Raw genomic sequence first — 23,114 nt, forward strand, 5'->3', positions numbered from 1 at the left:
CCAAAGCACCATGGCCACTCTGAGCCTCTTACTGCTTGTTGTGTCACATCTGGCCTCCCAACCCAGAAGTAACTGCCGATGATGTCATCACCAGTTACTTCTGGTGGTACTTTGAATAGGTACAGTGGAGAACAAACATTGAGAGACACTGCTCTGGATCAAATCAAAACCATTGAGTCCTGCTTTCTAACAGAGATCCAACAGATGCCTCTGGGAAGCCCATAGGAAGGGGAATGAAGGCAGCAGCCATCTCCTTGCTGTTGCTCTTTAGCAACTGGTATTCAGTGGCATATTAATCTGAAGGCTCTGTAGAGCCACTGAAAAGAAGATGCAGCTGCCAAATTGTCCTCTTCTACCCAGCTATTAAGAGTACAGGAACCCTGCACTCTATTGCATCTGGTCACGCTAGAAGGGTGTCGATCTAGTGAGAGCTTTCAAAACTTCAACAATGAATTTGACATATGCTGTGTCACCTCACCAGAAGACTTGAAGATAATTATAACCTTCCAATTGCTGTTTCATCCCATAATTTTCTCAGAAAAATGGGCTCTGTCATTCACATAAGCAAAACAATACAACTTTACTTATGCAGTCAGTAATTCAGAATGGAAACAGAGGGCAGCTTTGTATTTATCCACAGCAGCACAGGAGCCACTTCTCTTTGGTGTGAACTAACATGGACTAGATTGGGGTGTCAAGCTCATTTCATACAGAGAGCTGAATAGCACTCATTAAACTATTAAGTGGGAAGTGACTTCCCTGCTGTTTTCCAAACACCTCTCTCAGGGTCTCCCCACTTCTTCTCAGCTCATTCATCTCCACCTCCTTCCACTTCCCGTGCCTCTCTCTTCCCTCCTTTTTATGTCTCCCAGCCCTTCTTCATCTGCTAAGAACTATCTTAAGCTGGTAGAACAGTAACAAAGTATTCAGGCATATTATGAACATTCTGTTTTCAATGGCATTGTGATCGAGGAAGACTTTAAGTCCAACTTCAGCATTGTTATCAGCATAATTTCAGGCAAACAAGTTCAAATGATTTCACAGTATTTCTACATTGAAACGCAGCCTAGATCTGGAGTAGGATTTTAAAGCACATTTAAATGCTAGTGTTTTTGTAGCAGAAAGAATGCTATTATCACACCAAACAGTTGTGTGATTGGGACTTTAAAACCTTCTTAAAAGAGACAAAGACTGCTAAACTGTAGATTTGCCTTATGGCATGCAATACTATGTTTTCTGTTAATGGCTATATTCCTTTTTTGGCACACAAATAGCACTTCAGCCCCCAAAATCCTACAGCTTTTATCCTACAACTGAAGCACAGCTAGATTTAAACTTCTCCCATATTTGGCAATTTGATAATACTCATTAGCCATTTATGGTCCTGACAACATTGTACAAAAATGACTTGTCACTTGGCTTAGAGATCCTGAATAAACACAGCCTTTGGTTGACTCACTGTTCTTATTTGTCTCATGTAAATGGAAAAAGACATCTATCAACAATGTGTATAACACAAACATTGTGAGTTGACTAATCAGCGGAGATAAGAAAGAACATAGCAAAAATCAGAGTTGATGTAAAATGATTACCCTTAGAATTTAAAAGTTATTTTTTAAAAGGGAATGTAAAGTACTTGCACCTTTAGAAACAGTTGAATTTGAAAAATAAATCTTGTTTGAATGTACATAGTAAAAAACCTTGAAGACCATCAAATATAGGCATGTCCCAGTATCCATGGGGGGGGGGGGGGTTCAGCCTGCAGCCGCCAGGAGACTCAGAATAGCTAAAAAAAATGCTACTTAAGGTTTCCAGAGAAAAACCAGAAGTGACACTTTAAATGCCTTAAGGCACACCTGTAATCGGAAGTAGCTTTATTTTGTCTTTTCAGCCATTCTGGGGCTCATGGCAGCTGCAAGCCATCACACACGGCCTTTGCAGGCCTCAAAAGACCCTCTGAAGGCAAGGGGAGCCCAGTTTCCCTCGCCTCTGGAGGGGGCACAGGGGGCTGGTGGATCCAGTCTGCAAATATGGGATCCATGGATATGGGGCCTCCCTGTACCCCATTTTCCCAACATCATATCAAAACACAGATGGTCACATGCAGGAGTTATGAGACAGAAAACCATGCAATCTAGCTCTGTTAAAGTCGTGCCATATTTATTACTTTGAGTTGCTGGTAATTTGATAGATAACTCTTCAAGTCATCTATAAGACGAAGCTATTTTACTTTATGATCATGTCAAAATAATTAAAGAGCCCAGTGAATCTGTATAAATAAAGTCCAACTTTATACAATATTGGCATTGTAATTCTAACTATTAAATAGCTCTAGAATAAAAACCTTGACGGCACCTAATATTTTCCAAGGAGTCTTCCTTCTTCAATCACCTGTCACATGCATCCTTCAACGGGATACCTTGATTTTTTTTCTCCTCCTCCTTTAAAACAATCTATTGTGAAAAAGGTGTAAACAGACACCAGATGAAGAGTCAAATGCAATTAATTCTCGGGTGAAATTGTCCACTAGTGGACATTGTTCCAGAGTCCTCTATAAACTGTCCATTTTGTTCTCCTCCAGGGGTGAGGGCTTTTTTCTTGCCATAGTAGCAAAGAGTGCTTCCATCATTCCCAGGACTTCTAGTAATTCCCCTTGATAATCAATCTCTCTCTCTACTATATTTTGAAGTTTCACAAATTGCTTATCAATAACTGCAGATTGTCCGGCCACAGGCATGTAGATATCTGGCAACAAAAAAAGATCATGTTTATGTAATTTCTCTGCTTAATATTAATGTATTTCAAGCATGTCAAGAGTGGCTATTTGAATATTCATGACTGAAACAATTTTACTGAAAGCAAGTGAGCTTTTGCAGGCAACTACTTGTTTATCAGATACGAACCAGCAAGTAGTAATAGAGCTTATAAAATGCAGCTCTTAACAATTCAGCCATAAAAGTCAGGAAATATCTTATTCAAGTTTTCTCTTACCATTAACCTGGTGGCCTTGGACAAGCCATACTCTCTTGGCCTTAGCCTTGTGCACAACTCCACTGTTTCAATTTGTAATATGGGGATAAAACTGACACACTTTACAGAGTTGTTGTAAGGCTCACATGATAAAACAAATAAAATGATTTGAACATTTGGAAGCACAATAGAAATGCTTATTATTACTATTTTAATGACCACAAACACTTGCATTCTTTCAATAAAATCATTTTAGTGAATCGTGCAGGTATTTGAATAAATGCACACAACTCATGCAACTTTTATAAGCAAGTACAGGTGTGTGCCCTTAGCGATGTTCCGGCAAACACCAGGATTGCATAATGGATGACCATGTGTGGTCACATGATCGTTGGGGGTGCACACCCAAACCCTCCAAAAGCAAGGGAAGCTCTGCTTCCCTTCCCTCCCCTCCCCTCCCCTCTGGAGGGTTGTCTGAGCCTCCCAGAGGCAGCGCACATCCAAGCGCTGTCTCTGCAAGGCTCTGACTGAGGGAAATCACATCTCTCCTGTGATTTCTGGCTTCCTCCGTAAAACAGGAAGTTGCACTAGAGATGCAATTTCCTCAATCTGAGCTCCACAGAGGTAGCAAGTGGACATGCGCTGCCTCTGGGAAGCTCTGGAGGGGAGGGGAACGGAGCATCCCCTTCCCTGCGGAGGGACCGGATTGCGTCAAGAGCTGCTTGATGACAGGTATCTCAGTCCCAATCCCTGTTGTTAAGCAGTGCACAACTGTATTTACAAATCTTGCTTTTTAACAATGTATATACATCCTATAAGCCTTTTGCTGTGGAAAGCAAAGCATTTTTTTTTTTGTTCAATTATGCAAGCTATGTGCAAGCATCCATGGTCTTCAAAAACAGCAAAGTGATTTTCTACTTAGGTGTTTGACAAATAGTCTCAAAAATGGCTCAGATTATACTTTGTGTTGATCCAGCTAGGTTGGCAGGATAAGTCGTCAGTTAGATACAGTGCAAATGCTACACCAATATATAGCAAGTCCAAACAGAAGGTATATATTTGTGGGGCCATTTTGAATTCTATCCCTCTTTGAGACTAACCCCAAAACCAACATACTATTTATTTTATTTATTTACTGAAGTATTTATATCCCAACTTTCTCATAGACTCAAGATGATTTACATTGGCAGGCTAAACATAAACCTAATTTTTCAGTGAGGTTTTCATGGTGAATCTTATAGAAACCTCCATTTCTCCAGGTGTTTCCCTTCATATTGCAGTTGTAATCCTGGCTGCCAGCTTCCTTGCTCTTTCTCACAAGCACGTACTATTGACCACTGGTTCTCAAACTCTCCAGAACTTTGAGAACCAGGGTGAGTCTTTGCGGGGGTGGGATGGAAAGCAGTGACACGATCCACAGGATTACGCCACTATGGGAGAAGGAAGGGCTGTTTTTAAACTTAACTTGCCTGCTGTTAGAGTCCGGTGGTGTGAGTAGTTCCGCAAAGCCCTCTGTAGGGATCTCTGTGGCTTATAGAATGTTAAAAAAATGATTGTGACCCACTTCTGGGTTGCGATCACTAAACTGAAAGTGGGTTGCAATCTTTTTTTAAAATATATTCTACAATTCAGGGAGCCCTGCAAAGGGCTCCATGGGAGTCCCTGCAGCCCCTGGACCCCGGCAGCAATTATGTTGGAAACAGCCCCCCCTTCCCCTGCAGTGGCAAGATCCTCAGGATCATGTCACTGCTTTCCCTCTGCCCCCACCCCTGAAAGGGAAAACAGCAGGGGTTCTCATGCTGGTGGGTCATGACCCACCAGTTTGAGAACCATTGCATATTGACTATTTAGCTAGGAGTCCATTAATGAGTGTTGTAGGATCTTAATACTTACCTATAATCAATTCTGCAACATTTATCAACACAGGAGCAAATCTTGAATCAGTCACATATCTGAAATTAAGTAATGAGATCAGCATAAATAAATCCAGAAAAGACTTACCAGAAAAGAGATAGTGGAAGCTTTGCTCTCCTTTGACATGCATACTAGAAGCAGAGTGAAAGCACTGGCTACAGAAAATCTACCTCTCTTTCAGTCTGACAACAAATAACCTCCCTCCTTCAAAAAATGGGGTAAAGGATTACCCTTAGCCACCACACTCAACTCTGCACTCCAAAGAGACCAAAAAGAGGACACACCATGAGCCAGGTGGTATTATTATTATTAATAATACAGTGGTGCCTCGCATAACAAAATTAATCCGTTCCGCGAGTCCTTTCGTTATGCGAGTTTTTCGTTTTGCGAAGCGCGTTTTCCCATAGGAATGCATTGAAATTTAATTAATGTGTTCCTATGGGCAAGAAAAGTCAGAACAAAGTCAAATTTGGTTTACAAAGTGTTTATTAAGTGCTCTTTAAAGGCATACATACTGTACAGAGGATTTCAAAAACGGGGGGGGGGATGCTGAGTGGGGAGCTTGAAGGCTGTAATCCTGTGCACACTTTCCTGGGAGTAAGCACAATGGGACTTACTTCTGAGGAGACACGCACAGGATTGTGCTCTAAGCTGGGGAGGACACAGCAGCTGCACTCGCTTGCTTTTGCTGTGATCATGGGGGGAAACGTGAAGGAAATGGGGCAGTGAGAGGGTGAATGAGCGATGCGGGGATGCTGAGTGGGGAGTTTGAAGGCTGTAATCCTGTGCACACTTTCCTGGGAGCAAGCTGACATGAAGATCCTCCCCTTACTAGGGTGGACAGGATCATAAAGTGACATGAAGATCTGCCCCTTACTAGGGTGAACGGGATCATAAAGGGACATGAAGATCCGCCCCTTACTAGGGTGGACGGGATCATAAAGGGACATGAAGATCCCCCCCCTTAAGACAAACCAGAACAATAAAAAAAATTCGTTATGCGAAGCATAAGTCATAAAAATTCGTTATGCGAGTTACCAAACTTCGCACACCGCTTTCGTTCTGCGGGTTTTTCGCTGCGCGGGGCATTCGTTATGCGAGGTACCACTGTACTGGTATTTATATACCACCTTTCTGGTCATCGGATTACTCCTCTGACTTTATTCAAAGCGGTTCACATAGGCAGGCTATCTCTAAATCCCGGAGGGGATTTTTACAATAACAGAAAGGTTCTAACTTTCAAGAACCGCACAACATTTTAGATGGATCTTTCACGGTCTGGTATCGCTTCTGGCCCCCAGTTGCCTCCCACACTGGCTGACAAGCAGCCCCTTCATCTCTCACTTGAAGGGCAGCCAAGACGCTTCTTCGCTCACACCAAAGAGCAGATGGAATAACTCAGCTTGTCAGCTGCTTCAAGGTCTCACCCTTCAGGGAGCTGCCGGTGGCCTCAAACTGGGGACCTTCAGATGTTATCTTCAAGCTAACGGAGGCTCTACCCTCTAGACCAGACCTCCTGCCCCTAGGCAGTATTAGGAATAACTGTGAACCCTGAATTTGAAGTTAAGTCTGTATTAAAAAGTCTAATACATGCTTTTTTTTTGCAACTGAGCAATGAAACCACACAGCATGCCCCCTTCTGCACATTCAGCTTCCTCCATGCAGCTAGACTGGTCCAAGAAGCAACGTAGGCTCTGCTGGATGCTCAGAAAACTTAACGGTTTGCAGACTAACTTCGGGAGGGAAAGGACAGGTGCCACTTTGCCTGAGGTGACAACCTTCCAAGGGGCCAGCTAAGAAAGAGGAAGTCTAAGGGAGTCCCAAGGCAAGAAGGCTATAGGAATGGTGCACAGCAGGCTGCCAACTGAGGAAGTAGGAAGAAGGATATATGAAGAATGCAGTTTGAGGAATAAACGGCAGAGGTTTGAGGCAAGAAGGGACAGATCTCAAGAGGTCAAGAAAGGCTGTGTGATGCCAAGGGAACAAGGAGAGCAGAATGATAAGATAGCTGCTAAAGAAGAAGGTGGCAAAACAGGTCTATGGTCTGAAAAACAGGGACTTATGGAAAACAGTAGCTAGTGGAGACCTGGAGCAGAAGAAAAGAAGAAACAGGACAGGAGCTACACACTATTAATAGGAAAGACGGGAGTCAAAACTTTGTTGTTTATTATCTAGGATAGCAGTTATCTAAACCGCTATTATTATCTAAACCATTTATTATCTAAGTTAATGCGGGGGACGAGGGAAGGCATCAATGCGATTCCCAGGATCACACTGTTGCTAGGAACAAGGGGGTTTCCACTTACCTGCAGGCAGTGCCAGCCACCAGGGCGATCCAGGGAGCCTGCAGACCCCTCTACAGGCTCCCCAAGCCTTAGAATATCTGGAAAAAGTAAAAAAAAAACACACCCACTTCCTGTTTTTGTCACAAAACTGGGTGTTTAACTTTTTCTAGACAATCAGAGGCTTGGGGACTCCTGCTGAGAATTCTGCAGGCTCCCCGGACCCCCCAGGAGGCTGGCACTGGCTGTAGGTGAAAAAAAACCCTTATCCTTGGCAGCACCATGATCCTATTGCTGCTTTCCCCCTTTCCCTGCCCCTTAAGGGGCCAGAGACGGGTTTCTCGGGCTGGTGAAGTCCTGATCTAGGGTTAATATTGCAGACCATGGGGTTTACTGAGACAGAAGGCAACCCTTAGTGAAAGTTTAAAAGGGGGGGGGGGACACCAAATTTTATACAGATAAGCCATCCATATGTCTACCTGCAGGTTTCAAGTTCGCATTTAATAATAAGTAGCACTGTACTTCCACTAATTTTAGTACTCCCTTGGCCATCCAGTCTCAGTTTTCCACATCTTGACAGTTGTTTCCTGTCAATTTAGAGTACCAAATACTGGCCCAGAGAACATGACAATACCTTATCACGAAAGCAAGGAGACGTCTGAGCTGTCGCTCATCTCGTCCTGCAAGTGCATTTTCCAAAGTTCCTCTGCGGTTTAATTCTTGCATGACAGCAACTGTAACTTCAGGTGGGTTCACTCTTTCAGGAGTCTAGAAGCACCAAAGCAACAGTTCAGCAAAGATGGATCACATGCATTTAAGGCAATTCGAATGTTCTTCTTAGTTCACAAGCAAAAAGATGTTCATTCAGATGGCTATAGTTCAAAAGACCCCAGAGACGGGGCAGAAAGCATTACTTTTTATTCCTGCTCTCATTCAGTTTTAGCTTCATGATGATGAAGCCAAATCAGACTGAGAGCAGGAGCAGAAAGCAATGCCTCATATTCTCAACTGGGATCTTCTGGATAATAACGCTGAAGAATAGAATGATACCCATCAGCAGAAAGGAACACAGTCACTGACATTGCCCAGACCATGAGAATAAGTAGTAGGAGCAAAAAATGGCTGGGAGACAAGTTATCATGAAACTTTTTATGCCCCCACAAACCTCTGGTTCATTAAAAAAAAAAAGTTATTTACAGACCATTTACCTCAGTTCCAGTAAATATACAAAACATAAGCACTGCTCACAAAATGCAAAGGGTATGTGTGTGGGGTAGTTCAATTTTTCCTTAAATTACATCTGCATGTGGATATAAAATGACACCTAGAATCCCTAGGATGAGGAGGAAAATGTTTCCTAAAAACTAATTTCATGGAGTTTTGCGCAAGCATTTCCACACTTGAAGCTGGTCTGCAGATTTCAAAGAACACAATACCAATATTTGTGGTCAGCTTGTGGCAGATTCATCTGAAAGAGCTTTACAGTTTGACAGTGTACAGGGAACATTCCAATCAAAAAGAGACTCTAGTAACGTTACCTTAAGTACCACATCCAAAGCTTTTGAAACCTGGAAACTTTTCAGAAGTTTGTCATATTTTTTCAGATGATTTCTTACAGGCTTACTGACAAAGAAATCCTCCTAAAAGATGAAGAAAAAAAATTCCATATTTTATAAAAATTATTACTTAAACCTTTTCATTTCCATTTGTTTTATTTTAAACTGTTTCTCCCAACACAGAAATATATGGTCAGATATATTTCGTTTCTGTCATGGTTTCTAGATGGTTTGTAATGCAAGCAGGAAAAAAATACTCTTCACTGTAGTTAGAGGAAAGAAAAAAGTCCTCAGATTTCTTAGCCAAATAAATAACTAATTTGGTTAACTTCACATATGAAAGCATATTTCTGTTTTTTTGATGGCACCCTTTTAAGCAAAAGGCACCATTATGGAAGAGGCATTCCTTTCTATGTCACAGAGGAATGCTTCTTCTAAGATGGTACCTGTCCTGCCACTGTGTTTTTTTATAAGGTTTTTTTTGTTTTTTTTTGAAAGTTTAAAATGGGGGACACTTTAAAAACAACCAACCTTTACTCAACTCACATTTACTCAACTCAGAGCCCAATCCTATCTAACTTCCCATGCAGTGATGCAGTGGTACCAGCATGGCATCCACTGGATCCCACAGGGGAAGTTTCAGCCTCAAGAGGTCTCTTAGGAGTAAGGGAATATTTGTTCGTTTCCCCTGGGATAAGCCCCTACAAGCTCAGTAACTCAACCCAATATTGCTGGTGCATGTCTGTGTGGATCTGTGAGGGCAGATCATGCCAGGGAAAGGGGTTAGGATTCAGAGGCTGCCACCAAACCCAGGCCCAATCTGCCTATCTCCTTGCTCCTATTTTCTCCCCATTCCACCCACCCTTCCCAACCCCTGCACAGGTTTACCCAAGACAGCAGGTATCCATCGCCATGTAGACCTAGTTGCTTACCATTTTGGACAGTGGCCAGGCCGCATTCTCCAGAGCTGCCATATTTGTGACAGCTGGAAAGCATGTTACACTACCAGAACACATGTTCCGGTCATGCAACAGCCAGTTAGGATTGGGCTGTAAATGTTGCAGCCCAACTGATTTCCCCTTAAACATTTATTACTTTAAACACCACAAGGCATATTAAAACATGCAGTTGGCTAGTAGAAGACGAGGCATCAGTTGTGCATCCTTTCCTCCCATACCTGCTTTGGCAAATAGTTTCTTCCTTTCACAAAGGTTCTATATGCAGGCCTTCTCTTCCTATGGAAAGACTCTCTTTCTTCATGCTTCCGATGTTTAACATTTAATATTCCATTTGTCATGCCTACAGCTAGAGTTTCATCCTCAGGCTAAAGGGGGGAGAAAAAAGACAATTGTCCATAACCAGGAACTGTTGTCCGAAAAATTTCTTGGAATTTTTTTTTAAGTTTCTATTTGTTTGGCTCAAAGTTGAGTTCTTGTGTTAATATCTTTAAGCTTAGAGCAGGGAGAGCATTTTTGCAAGTTAGCATGCTTATCAAATTGTCATTCATTACTCATATGACAGAATCAGAAACTATGTTATAATACTTACTGCTAATGCAAGACTGAGTATTGATGCTTCATAGTTAAAGCTGTGAACTACCTTGTAGGAAGTTGTACTGTAAACCTTTACATGCCTGCAAAGAGAAAGTGAATATTTAGCCAAGAGCTGTGGCCAATGCTTATAATGCCAGTAAGTAACAATCTCATCACCTTGGAAGTAAGAGATTTTAAGGAGAAATGAAATGAACAAACCTTCAGGTCTGTTCAACAATCTTCAAACAAGATTGCTTGCTTCCTCATTGTAGGAGGGGAACTACTTCAGCCCTCCTACAATGAAGAACCAAGCAATCTTGCATTCTCCAATCATTCTTAAAATAATTTGTTTAGAATTGCAACTACTGTTCCAAATTAAAATGGGTTCAAATGGGAAATAAAATTTTGGTTTGGAGATTCAAAAACTGCAGGTGAACTGGCCAAGATATATTGGCACATGAATCACATGCTGATTCAAGTAATGCTCCATTTAAGAGAAAATGCAGAAGCAACAATATTTGTTTATGAAGTAGGATGTATCTCTGTTTTGCTTACAATGCTCTTAGACTGCAATCCTATAAACACTTACCTGAGAGTAAGTCCCATCAAACTCTATGGAACTTATTCCTGAGTAAACATGTCTAGAATTGCATTATTATTCGGTCAACAAGAATGCAGAGAGACATGCAGCTCATCAGCCTAGCCTCTCAAATGCAATGTCTTGATAGAAACAGCTCTGCACTAAAACGTCTACTTAGGTCAACCCAAACTCTGTGCCATGAAGCCTATACAAAACCATGCACATAAAATATATATTTGCATATCATTTCATCTAATTGTGTGAAAAGGTAGGGCACTGATTATAAAAGATTTTCTATAATCCTTTCCTATAATCTCTTTCTCTAGAGATTCATCAGGCACTGCCCATACCTTCAAAACAAGCTGGATGGGTGTGAAAAGAGTAATGAGAGCATTCATGCCAATATTTTGGGGGTGCCGAGTTGTTTGCCCCAATACCACATTTTTCTCTTGCAAACCACAACTGCAGAATACACATGGTTCTGCATATGAAGTTACTCATCTACATGCAATATACCATATAGAAAAGGTAGGAAAATAAATGGTGAAATATACAAACCGATCTAGTGAGCCAGAGAGCAGCCTCTGACCAGAGCTACTCAGACACAAACAAGTTACAGTTTTGTGATGATTTCTCAAGGACACCAGCAACTGTCCTCCTTTAAGGATATCCCAGACTTTAACATAACGGCCACCTGTAAGAGAGACAGACGGGAGACACTTTTATTTTTCACATCTATTTTCTTACAAACAGTAGACAAGGAACAAAGGAGACAAGCAAGTACAAGTGGTTAAACATAAAGTACCATCAGTCAGTTTATACAACCTTTGTATGTGTACCTGTGTGTCAGTAGTTGGTCGTCAGAGTTTGAAAGAAGGTACTTGTGAGCCCCAATTTTAAACATGGTTCCTCTTTGGATGGAAAAGTATACATAGTATAGGTACACTAAACAAAGGGAAAGTGGATTGTGTGGTGCTTGTAATGAAACTCTAGATGCTATAAATACATAGCAGAAGGAGACAATACAATGAATGAATCTTCTCAAGGGGTGGGGTAGGGGTGGGGAAATGCTTCTTATTATAGATAAGGATAAGGGAGACCCACCTCTTATTGTGGGTAGAAAAAAACTTGTCAAATAAATTTCATTAAATTCCAAGACATGTGAGAAATACAGACAAAGGAAACATACTAGCCATAGACATTTAATGCATACTTTAAAGGAACAAGACATCTTCTACAGAAGTACACACAAATAAAAGTGCCAACATATTCACTCATTCCTGACCCTTTTAGTAAGATACTGGGGGGGGGGGTCTTTAAAAATTGAGATATTTTTCCATTAAAAACTCAAGTTTACAGCTGGAAGAAATAATTGTGTTTCAATCTCAGTACACAGAAACCAGCAGCATCTATTGTTTAAACCAGGGGTGTCCAAAGTTTTTGGCAGGAGGGCCACATCAGCTTTCTGACACTGTGTCGGGGGCCAGGGAAAAAAAAGAATTTACATTTTAAATTTGAATAAATTTACATAAGTTTACATAAATGAATATATTAAAGATGGACTTATATGAACAAAGGCCTTGCACAAAGCAAGGCTGGCCTTTGCTGCCACTGCTGCATCACAGACATGAAAGAGCAAGCAGTGGAGGAAGCTCTCATCCCACAGCTCACATGAGAGGTCAAACAGTCGCCCTCACGCTGAGAGAAGTTGCGTTGGGCCACTGCGGGCTTCAACAAATCGGCGGAGGGCCAGAGGCTCATTGGAGACTAGGGGCTCCCTGAGGGCCACATTGAGAGGCCTCGAGGGCCGCAAGTGGCCCCAAGGCCAGGGTTTGGGCACCCCTGGTTTAAGCTATACAGAATATGCAATAAAAATTAGACTCAAGAAAATTAAAAACTTCACTAGATTAAAATTAAGGAATAGATTCCTTGATAAATCTCAGTTTCCAGTGTATCTGTCCATGGTCCAACTCTAAAACAATCACATTTGAGTTGCAGGATGAAACAAACTGGAGCCAAGGAGCACACATTTTTTATTGCTGCTTTTATATAAAATATTATGCCTGCTTATTGTTTTTAATGGGTTTATTGAAATTTTTAGCCAACTTTGGGGGGGGGGGGAAATAGTGATAATGTGTCTCAAAAAAAAAGGCCTATCACAACTTGTAATCCATCAAAGTCATCCATTGTGGCCCCGGCTAGAGATTTTGACAACCCACAAAGGAATGTAATCCCTAAAGAGCAAACAAGTATTGGTCTCTAAGTTCTGAAATCATCCACCAGTGGTGTTCCCTGCAGGGGCAAAGAGAACAAGTTTATATGGGGCCCAAGACTCTGGAGGCTGTGCCATCTTCCTCGCTCCCCACCTGGGGGCCTTTGGAGGGCTAGAGAGGTGGTATGTGGCATATTCAGCTCTCCAAAGGCACCCAAACGGCAGGAGGTGGCACCCAGCGGACTTGGCCCTGCACAGCATAGGGGCCAGTATTGCCAGTGTCACTGACCATCCTATTTTAAGACAGAGGACAAAATCTGGGGATTCTCAACCCATGTGTAATTGCAGTTAAAAATAAAAAGATAGCCTTGTAGCTAAACAGGAAAAAAAAAGACTAGTTATTTGATAAAATACCTGCAGTCGCAAGAAGACCTCCAGAAGGGAAGAGATTAACACTCTCAACCGGATGCCCATGTTCTATTGTCATTATGCTTTTTTCTGTCCGTGTATCAAACATTTTCACAGTATGATCATATGAACCTAGAAGGTGCCCCAAAACAAGAAAGAATTTGAGACTTCATGCATGTTAAGTGTACGAATGCTGCACTAGGTGCAAATTGTGTGTTCAGAACAGATATATTATTTAGCCACTGACTCACAAAGGAACATCAATGATAAATCATCATCCCCTCGCCTCAAATTCACAAAGGGAAAATAACTATTTTGAATTCTAATAGGTAAATACTATTTTACCCAAGCACAATGCTCAATTCCAGAAGTTAATAGTGGGGAGTTAAAAGAAATGTAAACTGCACAGTAAAGTGTATAGCAAACAGCTGTGGGGTCTGTTTATTCATTTTATTTTAAGTCAGCCACATACAGTAGTTATTTACCTAAATTACACTATCACACCATGATGTCTTGGCTGCAGTCTTTTTAAAGTCAATGCTTTGATTTAGCATTTATCTGTGCCTAATATTGCGGCTCTAGGCATGTTTACCCAGAAGCCCCATTGTGTTAAATGAGACTCACTCTCAGGAAAGTATACATAAGACTGTAGGAAAGCATGCACAGGATTGCAGCCCTAGACAATCAGCATGATTCTTGGAGTAAAGAAAAATGGTACTAAATACAGCCTAGACAAAGAAACCAACATAAGAAATCTCTTCCCCGTGACAACAGAATTGAAAACAGAAAGGAAATAAGTAGCAGTGAACATGAACCTCCTGTACTTAAATGGTAACATCCACAAAGAGAATATAAAGGCCACTAGACTCAGATGTAAGCAAGTATAAAACAAGTCACAAACCTGTTACAAAAAGATCTGAATGCAGTTTACTAGCGCAGCCACATCTCACGTAGTCTGTGTGCTCTTTGTAAGATACCATTTCTGTGACAGATGGGATGTCCCACACCTTTGATGAGTAATCATCTGCTCCAGATACTATCCGGTACTTATCAGACAAAAAGTCCACAACATGCACAGCTCTAAAAACCAAAATTCAAAATATAAATCAACTTAATCCACATATACAAACTTCCAAGTTTATCTACATTGCCACTAACCAACACAATAAATACATAGAGAGGAAATTCCTAACTACATATTCAGCAGCCAGAAGTCTGTCTGAAAAACTTTTGCTGAGCTGGGGTGGAATCAAAAGCCTGAGAGCTATGCACAGGCACAATCCAGCTTATCAGATTGGATTCCAAGTACTGCTTAGTATTAGTCAACTTTTCATATTGTACTGGTCCCAAGACAACAGTCTAAGGACATATCATACTATCACCTTCTTGACATTAAGCATGTCTAGGTCTGGTCAGTGCCTGGATAGGTAACCACTTGGGAGTCCCACATGTGCCACCATGAGAGAAAGAAATGTGGAATATAAACACTACTATTTGTGTACTTTTTATTTTTTTATTTTTAAAGAAACTAATATTTCAGTTTTTGCTTGTTTTTAACTTTTCAGTCACATATTTGCTGCTCTTTTGCCAAACACTTCCAAGAGAACACACATAATGAAAATTTAACACTATGAAAAAAAATATGCCTCATTAAAAAAATCCACTAAAAGAAAACAATCAAAATATTAAAAAACTATAAACAGTTACGTTTGGGAGTTCAAAGATGTTAACATAATCAAATTAAAGTCCAAATGATTTTTTTTAAAAATGGGATTTTTTTAAAAATGGGATTTAAAAAAAAAAATCATTTCATCTCTTTTCAGAAGTCTATGGGGATGGGCCAAAGTGGATCTCCTTAAATAACAAGTTCCAAGGAGACACCACTGTGAAAGCCTTGGCTGGATTACTTACCTGTTGCACCTCTTAAGGTGATGGACCCCTAAGAAGAGTCCCTGCTCTTAGCCAAGAGAGGACTTAATGTAGGTAGGGGTGCAAAATGCAGACTGCAAGTTTGCTAATCACATCATTGTGACATTAAAACTATTCTTTAGATACATTCCTAAGTTCAGTGATATGAAATGGAACATAAGAACTCATCTTTGCAGACTGGAACTAACAGCTGGGGAAAAATACCAATAGAGTTGTAATATAATGAAGTTGCAATGTCACATTTACAATCTATGTCAACACAAGTTGGCTACGGTTGAGAAACTACTCGCTTCACAATAGCTTTTTTACATCCAGCTGAAGTTGACAAGCTTACTTCAAAGATAAGTTGTAGTTTGAAGCTATAATGCATTTGTTTAAATTAAATAATGTTTTCTTACTTAGTATGCCCCTCGAACTGTCTCAGTGGTGCTTTCCCACCAATATCAAAGAGTCGAATGCTGCCCTCTTCACAGCCAGCAACGAGCAATTTTCCATCATCTCGATACGTAGCACAATACGCTATATCTTTGAAGCGAGAGAATGTTTTGATTGGTTCTTGTGAATATCGACCATAAATGTGAATCTAGAATAAAATATCGTTTATACACTGTCATGCAGCGAAGTGAAAAAGCAGGAGAAACAATCGACAGCCTTCTCTGGCCCAAGAACTACAGTGCAGAACTTCCATAGGTGCATACAAGAAGGATGTCTGTGTGCTCTATGAAGACAGACATTGTAGTTGACAGCCCTTTGTGAGATCCTTCTCAATAGAAGCTAAGCCACTTGGTGTAAGGGTGAGCAGGTGGAAAGGTTTCCTAGTCACTTTCATTATATTACCTTGCCACTACTACTCTTATGTTCCCCTCTCCTATTAATGGAAAATGACAACCATTCATTTATGTGGGAGAAGGGAAAGATGGAACTAAAGCTGCCTCTAACTGGTGTAACTAGGATGTTATCATTCCCCCAACAATCTTGCCCACTGTATCCCATTAGCTTTGTCTGATAAGTGCTATCAAGGTGCTAAATTACAGTAGATACTTGGCCTATTTTTGCCAAGTAATCAAGCTTCGACTTATCTCCAGGTCAATCAGAGGGCAGAGCCTTTCAACTCTGAAATATTTCTTGCTAAAGCCGGTCATTAGAAGCAATGCAGAGATCATTTGTTTCTATAGTACCTTTCTTGGGAAATTCCAGCCAAAGTTAACCTTTTATTCTCCTCCCTTACCTTTTACAAATGCGGCTGCAACCTGGTTCCTTTTTGTAAATGCATGCATGCATTTGGCAGAGGTCTCTTTTTTTCAACACCAGGATAGGATCCTCTTTCCATTTGAAATAAAGTCCCAGGCTACAGTTCAGTGCACCATTATTTAAGAATAACTCCCATGGAAAGCAGTGGGTCTACTTCTGAGTAAAAAGGGTTGCAAATATATGCAGCTGCATCTCTCTGCTGTGAATCGAATTGCACACTCCCAGTTATGTGTTATGGGTTGTATTTTGTATGTAGAGCTTCTGGCTTAACACATCAGACACCTTAAAGGTGGATTTGATTCATGGATCTCCTGCAGTGGTTCCCAACCTTTTTCACTTGCATATCCCTTGGCAGCCCATTTCCATAAATTGTACCCTTCATATTAGCAAAATGTTTGTAATAATACAAGCCCTCATCTCCTCTCTATGAAAACCCAGACTTCATGTATTCATCACATATTTTCTCTTTTCATCTATTTGAAGAACAGAAGACTCTGCTTTTGCACTGTTTTGCACCAGAAGTGTGCTGAGAAATTCTGGGTGATTGATCACTTTACATATTATGTTTCAGCTTTTTTACTGTGCTGGTTTTCAATCACTGGGTCATAGATGAATTGATGACCGAAAACTAGCTATTGGTGGGGCTTTTACAGCCAACTAGCTACCTTCCTTCTGGCTTTGCTGGCCCTGCAAAGCATTCTGGAGCACGACCTGCCTTTTTCTGCCATTATTTCATTCTTTTTCAAGTACCTCTAAAGGTCCTGTTGAATGTCCCTGGGAGACCATGAATACCAGGTTGGGAACCACTGTTTTACTGGTATGTTGTTTATAGTGCACTTACTCTGATAGTGTTTACAAAAAGGTGGTGAAGATCAGAATTTAAAAAGAATAAAAATGTATCTTATGATCTTTTATTATGTTTTTAATAAATTAGAGACTACAGTTGTTAGGTAACAATTAGTGGTAGGTTATTTTTCAGGATCTGGCCTCAGGTAAAATCAGACAAAACTATAGTCAGACACCCCCCTGTTTAACCCCCGACTTATCTGAGGGTCATAGAAAATGCCATGATTTTGGGCTCAAAATCTGCCTTGCCTGTGGGATCGACTTATAGGTGAGTGTCTGCGGTAGGTGCTGGTGAGATTAAGCCCAATTTTAACTGCATAGCTGTGCTCTGGATTCTTGGACATACTAGAACGCCATATAAAACCATCAGTTTGATATATATGTACCAATATATCCTACCTTTTGCAACCCACAAAGACTCTTTGCTGCTACAGCCACAGTTCTCTCCCATCTTTCCCTTTCCAAGCATATGCTTTTCCTTAATGTAAACGCATCCATAATTTTCTGTTTATTTTCTATGTTATCAACCTATCTTAAGTCCCCTATATAGTATAAAGACCATTCACACGGTCTCAGAGATGGGTTTTTTGAGGACACAGGAGAGAAGGGTTCAAGTTTTCCTATGCACACAAGGACACCACAATCACTTCAGCAGCTGAAGTGGGACCCTACAGAAGGCAAATTCAGCGTAACATCCATATAAACAGAGTATAGGAGCAGGGAATGGAAATGACCAAGAAAGAAAAAAGAGGTTGCATCTTAACTCACCCTTGATGAGGCTGTCACAGCATAGTTATATGGAGGAATAGGAGAAAAGTCAATTTTATTCACGGCACCAAATTCTTTTATCTGAATGGGAGCCTAGAAAAACGGTATCACAATATTAATAAGTTACCTTTTTAAGAAACTTTCATTAGCAGGATATTTATAAATGCGTGAGAACAAAACCAACTCCTTAAAAATATAGACTTCAGAAGTATTTGATTTTTTAAAAGTTCTAATTTTTCTTTATTTTAATGCTGCAGTGAGAACAAATACTGTAATTAAGATACATTTCAAAGACTGTATAAGCTTAAAAATATCAAATTATCCCCTCTAATGAAATCCCTTTAAATAATGAGTACTACTCAAATACCAAGCTTGTATGTAATCTTTTCAGTATCAAAGTCAAATCAGACAGACAACTTTACAAATTTACATTTCTATACATCTCTATGAAAAAGTAAGTCCCACTGACTTCAATGGGACTTATAACCAGGGAGGTGTGTTTAGGGTTGCAGCCTAATAGCCCAATCTTATCCCCAGCGGAGCCACCGAGTGCAGTGGTGCCAAAACAGCCAATGCAGCATCCAGCTGCACCACTGGGGCCACTGGAGATCTCTTTCCCTTAGGAAAGCCCCAAGCTCTGCAATGGGGCTTCTCAAGTCTGCGCCAGCTATTTTGCTGGCACAGACTTGAGAGCCTCCATGTTGGGTCTTGAAGCCCGACACAAAGGATAGAATCCAGTGAAGCAGGGCTCCACTGGTCCCACCCCCCTACTGCCCCTGTTCCTCCTCTGCACCGCTTTCTCCCCCCCACCCAACAGACCTTACTGTTGCCTGGAACTCTTCTCTTGCTACATGCGGCATCTCTTTGGCATAGGTAGCACTGGGCCAGCACCAATGCTCCCTGGAGGGTGCAATAAATGAGCTTTATGGCACATTTACAACACCCAGTGCCAGTGCTCAGCACTGGTACTGAGGGCCTTTAGGACTGGGCCCTATCAACTTCAATCCCAATAGTTGTTAATGCATTTTTACCTTGTAATTCTTCCAATACAAAGTATCCTTTGTGACTTTCTCACCAAGTTTTGGCAAAGACTGAACTACCAGAGGCTTGTAGTTCGCCATTATTTCTTAAATAAAATTTCTTCAAATAATAAAGTACAATCTTCTAAGATCGTAGTCTTCACAAGCAGCCTTTTGAAAAAGAAAATAAAAAAACCTTGCTGAAAATACAAAGGTGCACAAGATTTTGATATTTACAATATTAAGTAAACAGATTGAACTCAAACACAATTCACACAGTTGTCACAGATATCAGCTAACCTACCTACCTTCCTCCATTTTGAAAAGAGGGGAGTGTGTGCTCATGTTTTGGCCAGGGAGTCCCATGTTCAAGACCCCACTAAGCAACAGTTCTCATTTAGGGTTTATCAATCTCTCTCAGCCTAAACTATGTTACAAGGATAACACAGGGGACTCCACATCCACCACCAAGAACTTGCAAATGCCATTAAAGGCGGAAGACAGATGTGAATCATAATTTTAAGTGTCATCTAACAACCCATTCTGGGTTTTTTTCCAACCAAATAACACCAATATTTAGCAGTTGTCCATATGAAATATAAAATGAAGTGTCAGCACACATTATTTTAACACAACTCAAGTTCAATATTTCAGCTAAAAGGCAAAAGTTGTTTTTAAAACATTTTGTTTTTTCCTCAATACATAACATATTACCATATCAATAAAACACAGGGAAGGGGGTGGTGGTGGTGAAGAGAGACTCTCCCAACTGGCGCATCCATCCCAAACAACAGCCTCCTTATACCTTTTAGGCTATTTATAATTTCCAAAAAGAAATAGCATTGACTGGCCACAACACAATGCTCTCATTGCCTTGCAGTAGATGTCACTCAACCCAGAAGAAAAAGTGCTGAAACAAAACAGGCTAAAAAAGCAGTGCTGACAGAGGTAGTACTGCATTCATAATGGTTTGGAGTTAAGAATAAGCATCAAAGCAGCCAAGCCAAGTAATTTAGATGGCACCAAATTACTCAAGATGGGGAAGACCGAAGGAGACTGGAAAGAGAATTGCTTCTTCAAATTCAGCAAAAATTGCAAAATTCATACACTAAGATACATTTTAAAAGGAAATATACACAATGTGCAGAGAATAGGTTTACTCTACTGGCATGATGGCTAAATGAAACCTCCATGTTCAGAGGAAGTGTCTCTTTTAAACACCAGGTGCTGGGGACAAGAAACTGAAGGAGCTGGCTGCTTTTACTATATATCAGTGGTTCCCAACCTGTGATTCACAGGTGGTCCGCGAGGCCCTGAGAAGTGGTCCACAAGGTCTCAGGAAAAAAACATAAAATTACCTTTGATTTCTTCTAATGTCTCACCAAGTGAGCACTCACAGACCGCTGAAGTGTCGGCTGTGGCTGTAGGTAGCCGGTTTTCCGCCCTTTCTTGCAGTCCAGCACTTGCCGAAGTGCCAGCTGCAGAGGGTCCGTTCTCCACCCGGTAGCCTGTGGAGGAGCACTCACTCAGCAAGATACTTCCTCGTGAGCAACCAGAGAGGGTGGAGAATGGATCCCCACAGTGTCTCGCCGAGCGCACTCTCATGGGCTAACAATTTGAATTGTGTGTGTGGGTATGTGTGTGGTGGGGATGAAGGGGGTTACATTTGGTTCACAGCAGTTCCAATGTTTGCCTCAGTGGTCTTCTGAAGGGTGGAAACCACTGCAAAGCAGGGACATGTGGTGGGTGGGGAGGCAGGGGAGGCAGTGCCTCCCCACTGGAGTCCTTCGAAAGATGCCGCTGCCATGGGAGGCACCCAAGCACCCACAGCGGCAGCGCCACCTTTCAAAGGACTCCTGTGGGGAGGCACCGCCTCACCTGCCTCCCCACCCACTGCACGTCCCTGCTTTGCAGAGACTCCGCCACCTGCCTCCCCACCCAGGCAACCTAAAGACAGGGTGGTAGGCCTGGCTCTACCCACTAGGCCCCCCTGCCCTGCTGAGGAGCCTCCCTGTTGGGACACTGACTGCCCAGCAAACCCCCCACCCCCTGCAGCCCGCAGAGGCACAAACCACCAGCAGAGGGAAGTGTGGCCCCCCTGAGACAAGGGACCAACCCCCTGGGGCACCCAAAGCAGGCTACCCACCTCCACCCCTCCCGGAGCCCCTCCTCACCTCAGCACTCCACAGTCACGTTGCTTCCCCAGGAAGCCACCATTCCAGCAGCCCAACTCCGTCACCACAGCTGCGTCACAACGTCGGCGCGCTTTGATTCTATCATCGGCGGTCACACGCTGGATTATTCCCCCATAGAGGTGAGGTCAAAAGATTACAGTCACGCACAACGACCCACTTCCGGCATCCATGCGAGCGCTACCATTGATGAGGCGCCAACACATCGCAGCACTAAACAGCCGTTCTTCCCTCCCAAAACTCTATGGCGCCTCGTGGAATGCTTCCGCTTTGGTCGTCCCTCGAGGTTCGGCAGAGAGGAAAAGAGGGAGGAGCTATGGCAGTGACGTCAAAATATAGCCCCGCCTCCAAAGCTGGAGAGGTCAGGATAAACATAGAGAGGGAAAGACTAGAGTGACAATTCCATTGTCGATTGAGGGACGACTCAGTCCCTATCCAGTTCAGTGGCAAGCAACAACTTGGGTTCCTTGATTAGTATGGAGAGGTCTGAATTTTTTGTTCGTGTTTAAAGACTTGCACAGTGCCAGCCAATGGGAGTTCACTTGGAATTAAGTTCCAGCTGTTTCAATGGGATTTACTCTCCAGTAACTGCATAGGACTGCAGCCTAAATAAATAGGGCAGTGTTTCTCAAACTGTGGGTCGCCAGTCAATTTCAGGTGAGTCCCCATTCATTTCAATATTTTATTTTTAATTTATTAGACTTGATGCTACCCTGGTATGTGACTGCATTTGCAGAAATGTTACAGACCTGTGCTTTTAACAAGCAACTATGTATATTCTTTTAACAGTGATAGTCAATGGGACTTACTCCTGGATAAGTGTGGGGAGGATTGCAGCCTAGGATAGTGAAAAATTTTCCTGCTTGATTATGTCACATCCACTCATGACATCACTTCCAGTGGGTCCTGACAGATTCTCATTCTAAAAAGTGGGTCCCTGTGCTAAATGTGTGAGAACCAGTGAAATAGGATGACCAGATACAAAGTGGGGGGACAGAGTGCCTGCACCTTTAACCAGTGTATAGAAGAGGGCATTTGGGCAGGTTCAGCTCAACATGAAAGAGTTTGAAAAGGAGAATAAAAAGGAACATAAACTGTGGTAAAAGAAATGTAAGAAGGTGATATGGGAGGCCAAGAGAGACTATGAGGAACGCATGGCCAGCAGCATTAAGGGGAATAATAAAAGCTTTTTCAAATATGTTAGAAGCAGGAAACCCACCAGAGAAAGCTGGATCCCTCTGGATGGTGAGGGAGGAAAAGAGGAAATAAAAGGAGATGGCAGAGAAATAAAATGAGTTCTTTGCATCTGTCTTCATGGCAGCAGACCTCAGGCAAATACCACTGCCCGAACAGCCCCTCCTGACCAAGGAATTAAGTCAGATAGAGGTTAAAAGAGAAGATGTTTCAGACCTCATTGATAAATTAAAGATCAATAAGTCACCGGGCCCTGATGGCACCCACCCAAAAGTTATTAAGGAATTGAAGAATGAAGTTGCTGATCTCTTGACTAAAATATGCAACTTGTCCCTCAAAACAGCCACAGTGCCAGAGGATTGGAGGATAGCAAATGTCACGCCTATTTTTAAAAAGGGAAAGAGGGGGGACCCGGGAAACTATAGGCCAGTCAGCCTAACATCTATACCGGAAAAGATGGT

The 23,114-nt window shown here is 41.8% G+C and overlaps 1 protein-coding gene across 2 annotated transcripts; it reads right to left on the bottom strand.

Moving 5' to 3' along the window:
* Positions 1 to 1,729: 1,729 nt before the first annotated feature.
* On the bottom strand, positions 1,730 to 21,528 carry UTP15 (UTP15 small subunit processome component). 2 transcript variants are annotated; one of them, XM_066616131.1, is made up of 14 exons: positions 21,442 to 21,519; positions 20,626 to 20,775; positions 19,280 to 19,438; positions 18,249 to 18,341; positions 15,782 to 15,966; positions 14,356 to 14,534; positions 13,461 to 13,586; positions 11,393 to 11,528; positions 10,271 to 10,355; positions 9,900 to 10,046; positions 8,705 to 8,806; positions 7,801 to 7,934; positions 4,864 to 4,922; positions 1,730 to 2,745 (listed from the first exon to the last, which is right to left on the bottom strand). In XM_066616131.1, the coding sequence occupies exons 3-14, from the start codon at positions 19,367 to 19,369 to the stop codon at positions 2,552 to 2,554; spliced, it is 1,530 nt and encodes a 509-aa protein (XP_066472228.1). In that variant the 5' UTR covers positions 19,370 to 19,438; positions 20,626 to 20,775; positions 21,442 to 21,519; the 3' UTR covers positions 1,730 to 2,551. The 2 variants fall into 2 exon arrangements, with proteins under 2 accessions (XP_066472228.1, XP_066472227.1); XM_066616130.1 differs by lacking the exon at positions 20,626 to 20,775 and having other exon boundaries at positions 21,442 to 21,528.
* Positions 21,529 to 23,114: the final 1,586 nt, after the last annotated feature.

Source organism: Tiliqua scincoides, chromosome 2, assembly GCF_035046505.1.
Source record: "Tiliqua scincoides isolate rTilSci1 chromosome 2, rTilSci1.hap2, whole genome shotgun sequence".
Taxonomy (NCBI): domain Eukaryota; kingdom Metazoa; phylum Chordata; class Lepidosauria; order Squamata; family Scincidae; genus Tiliqua; species Tiliqua scincoides.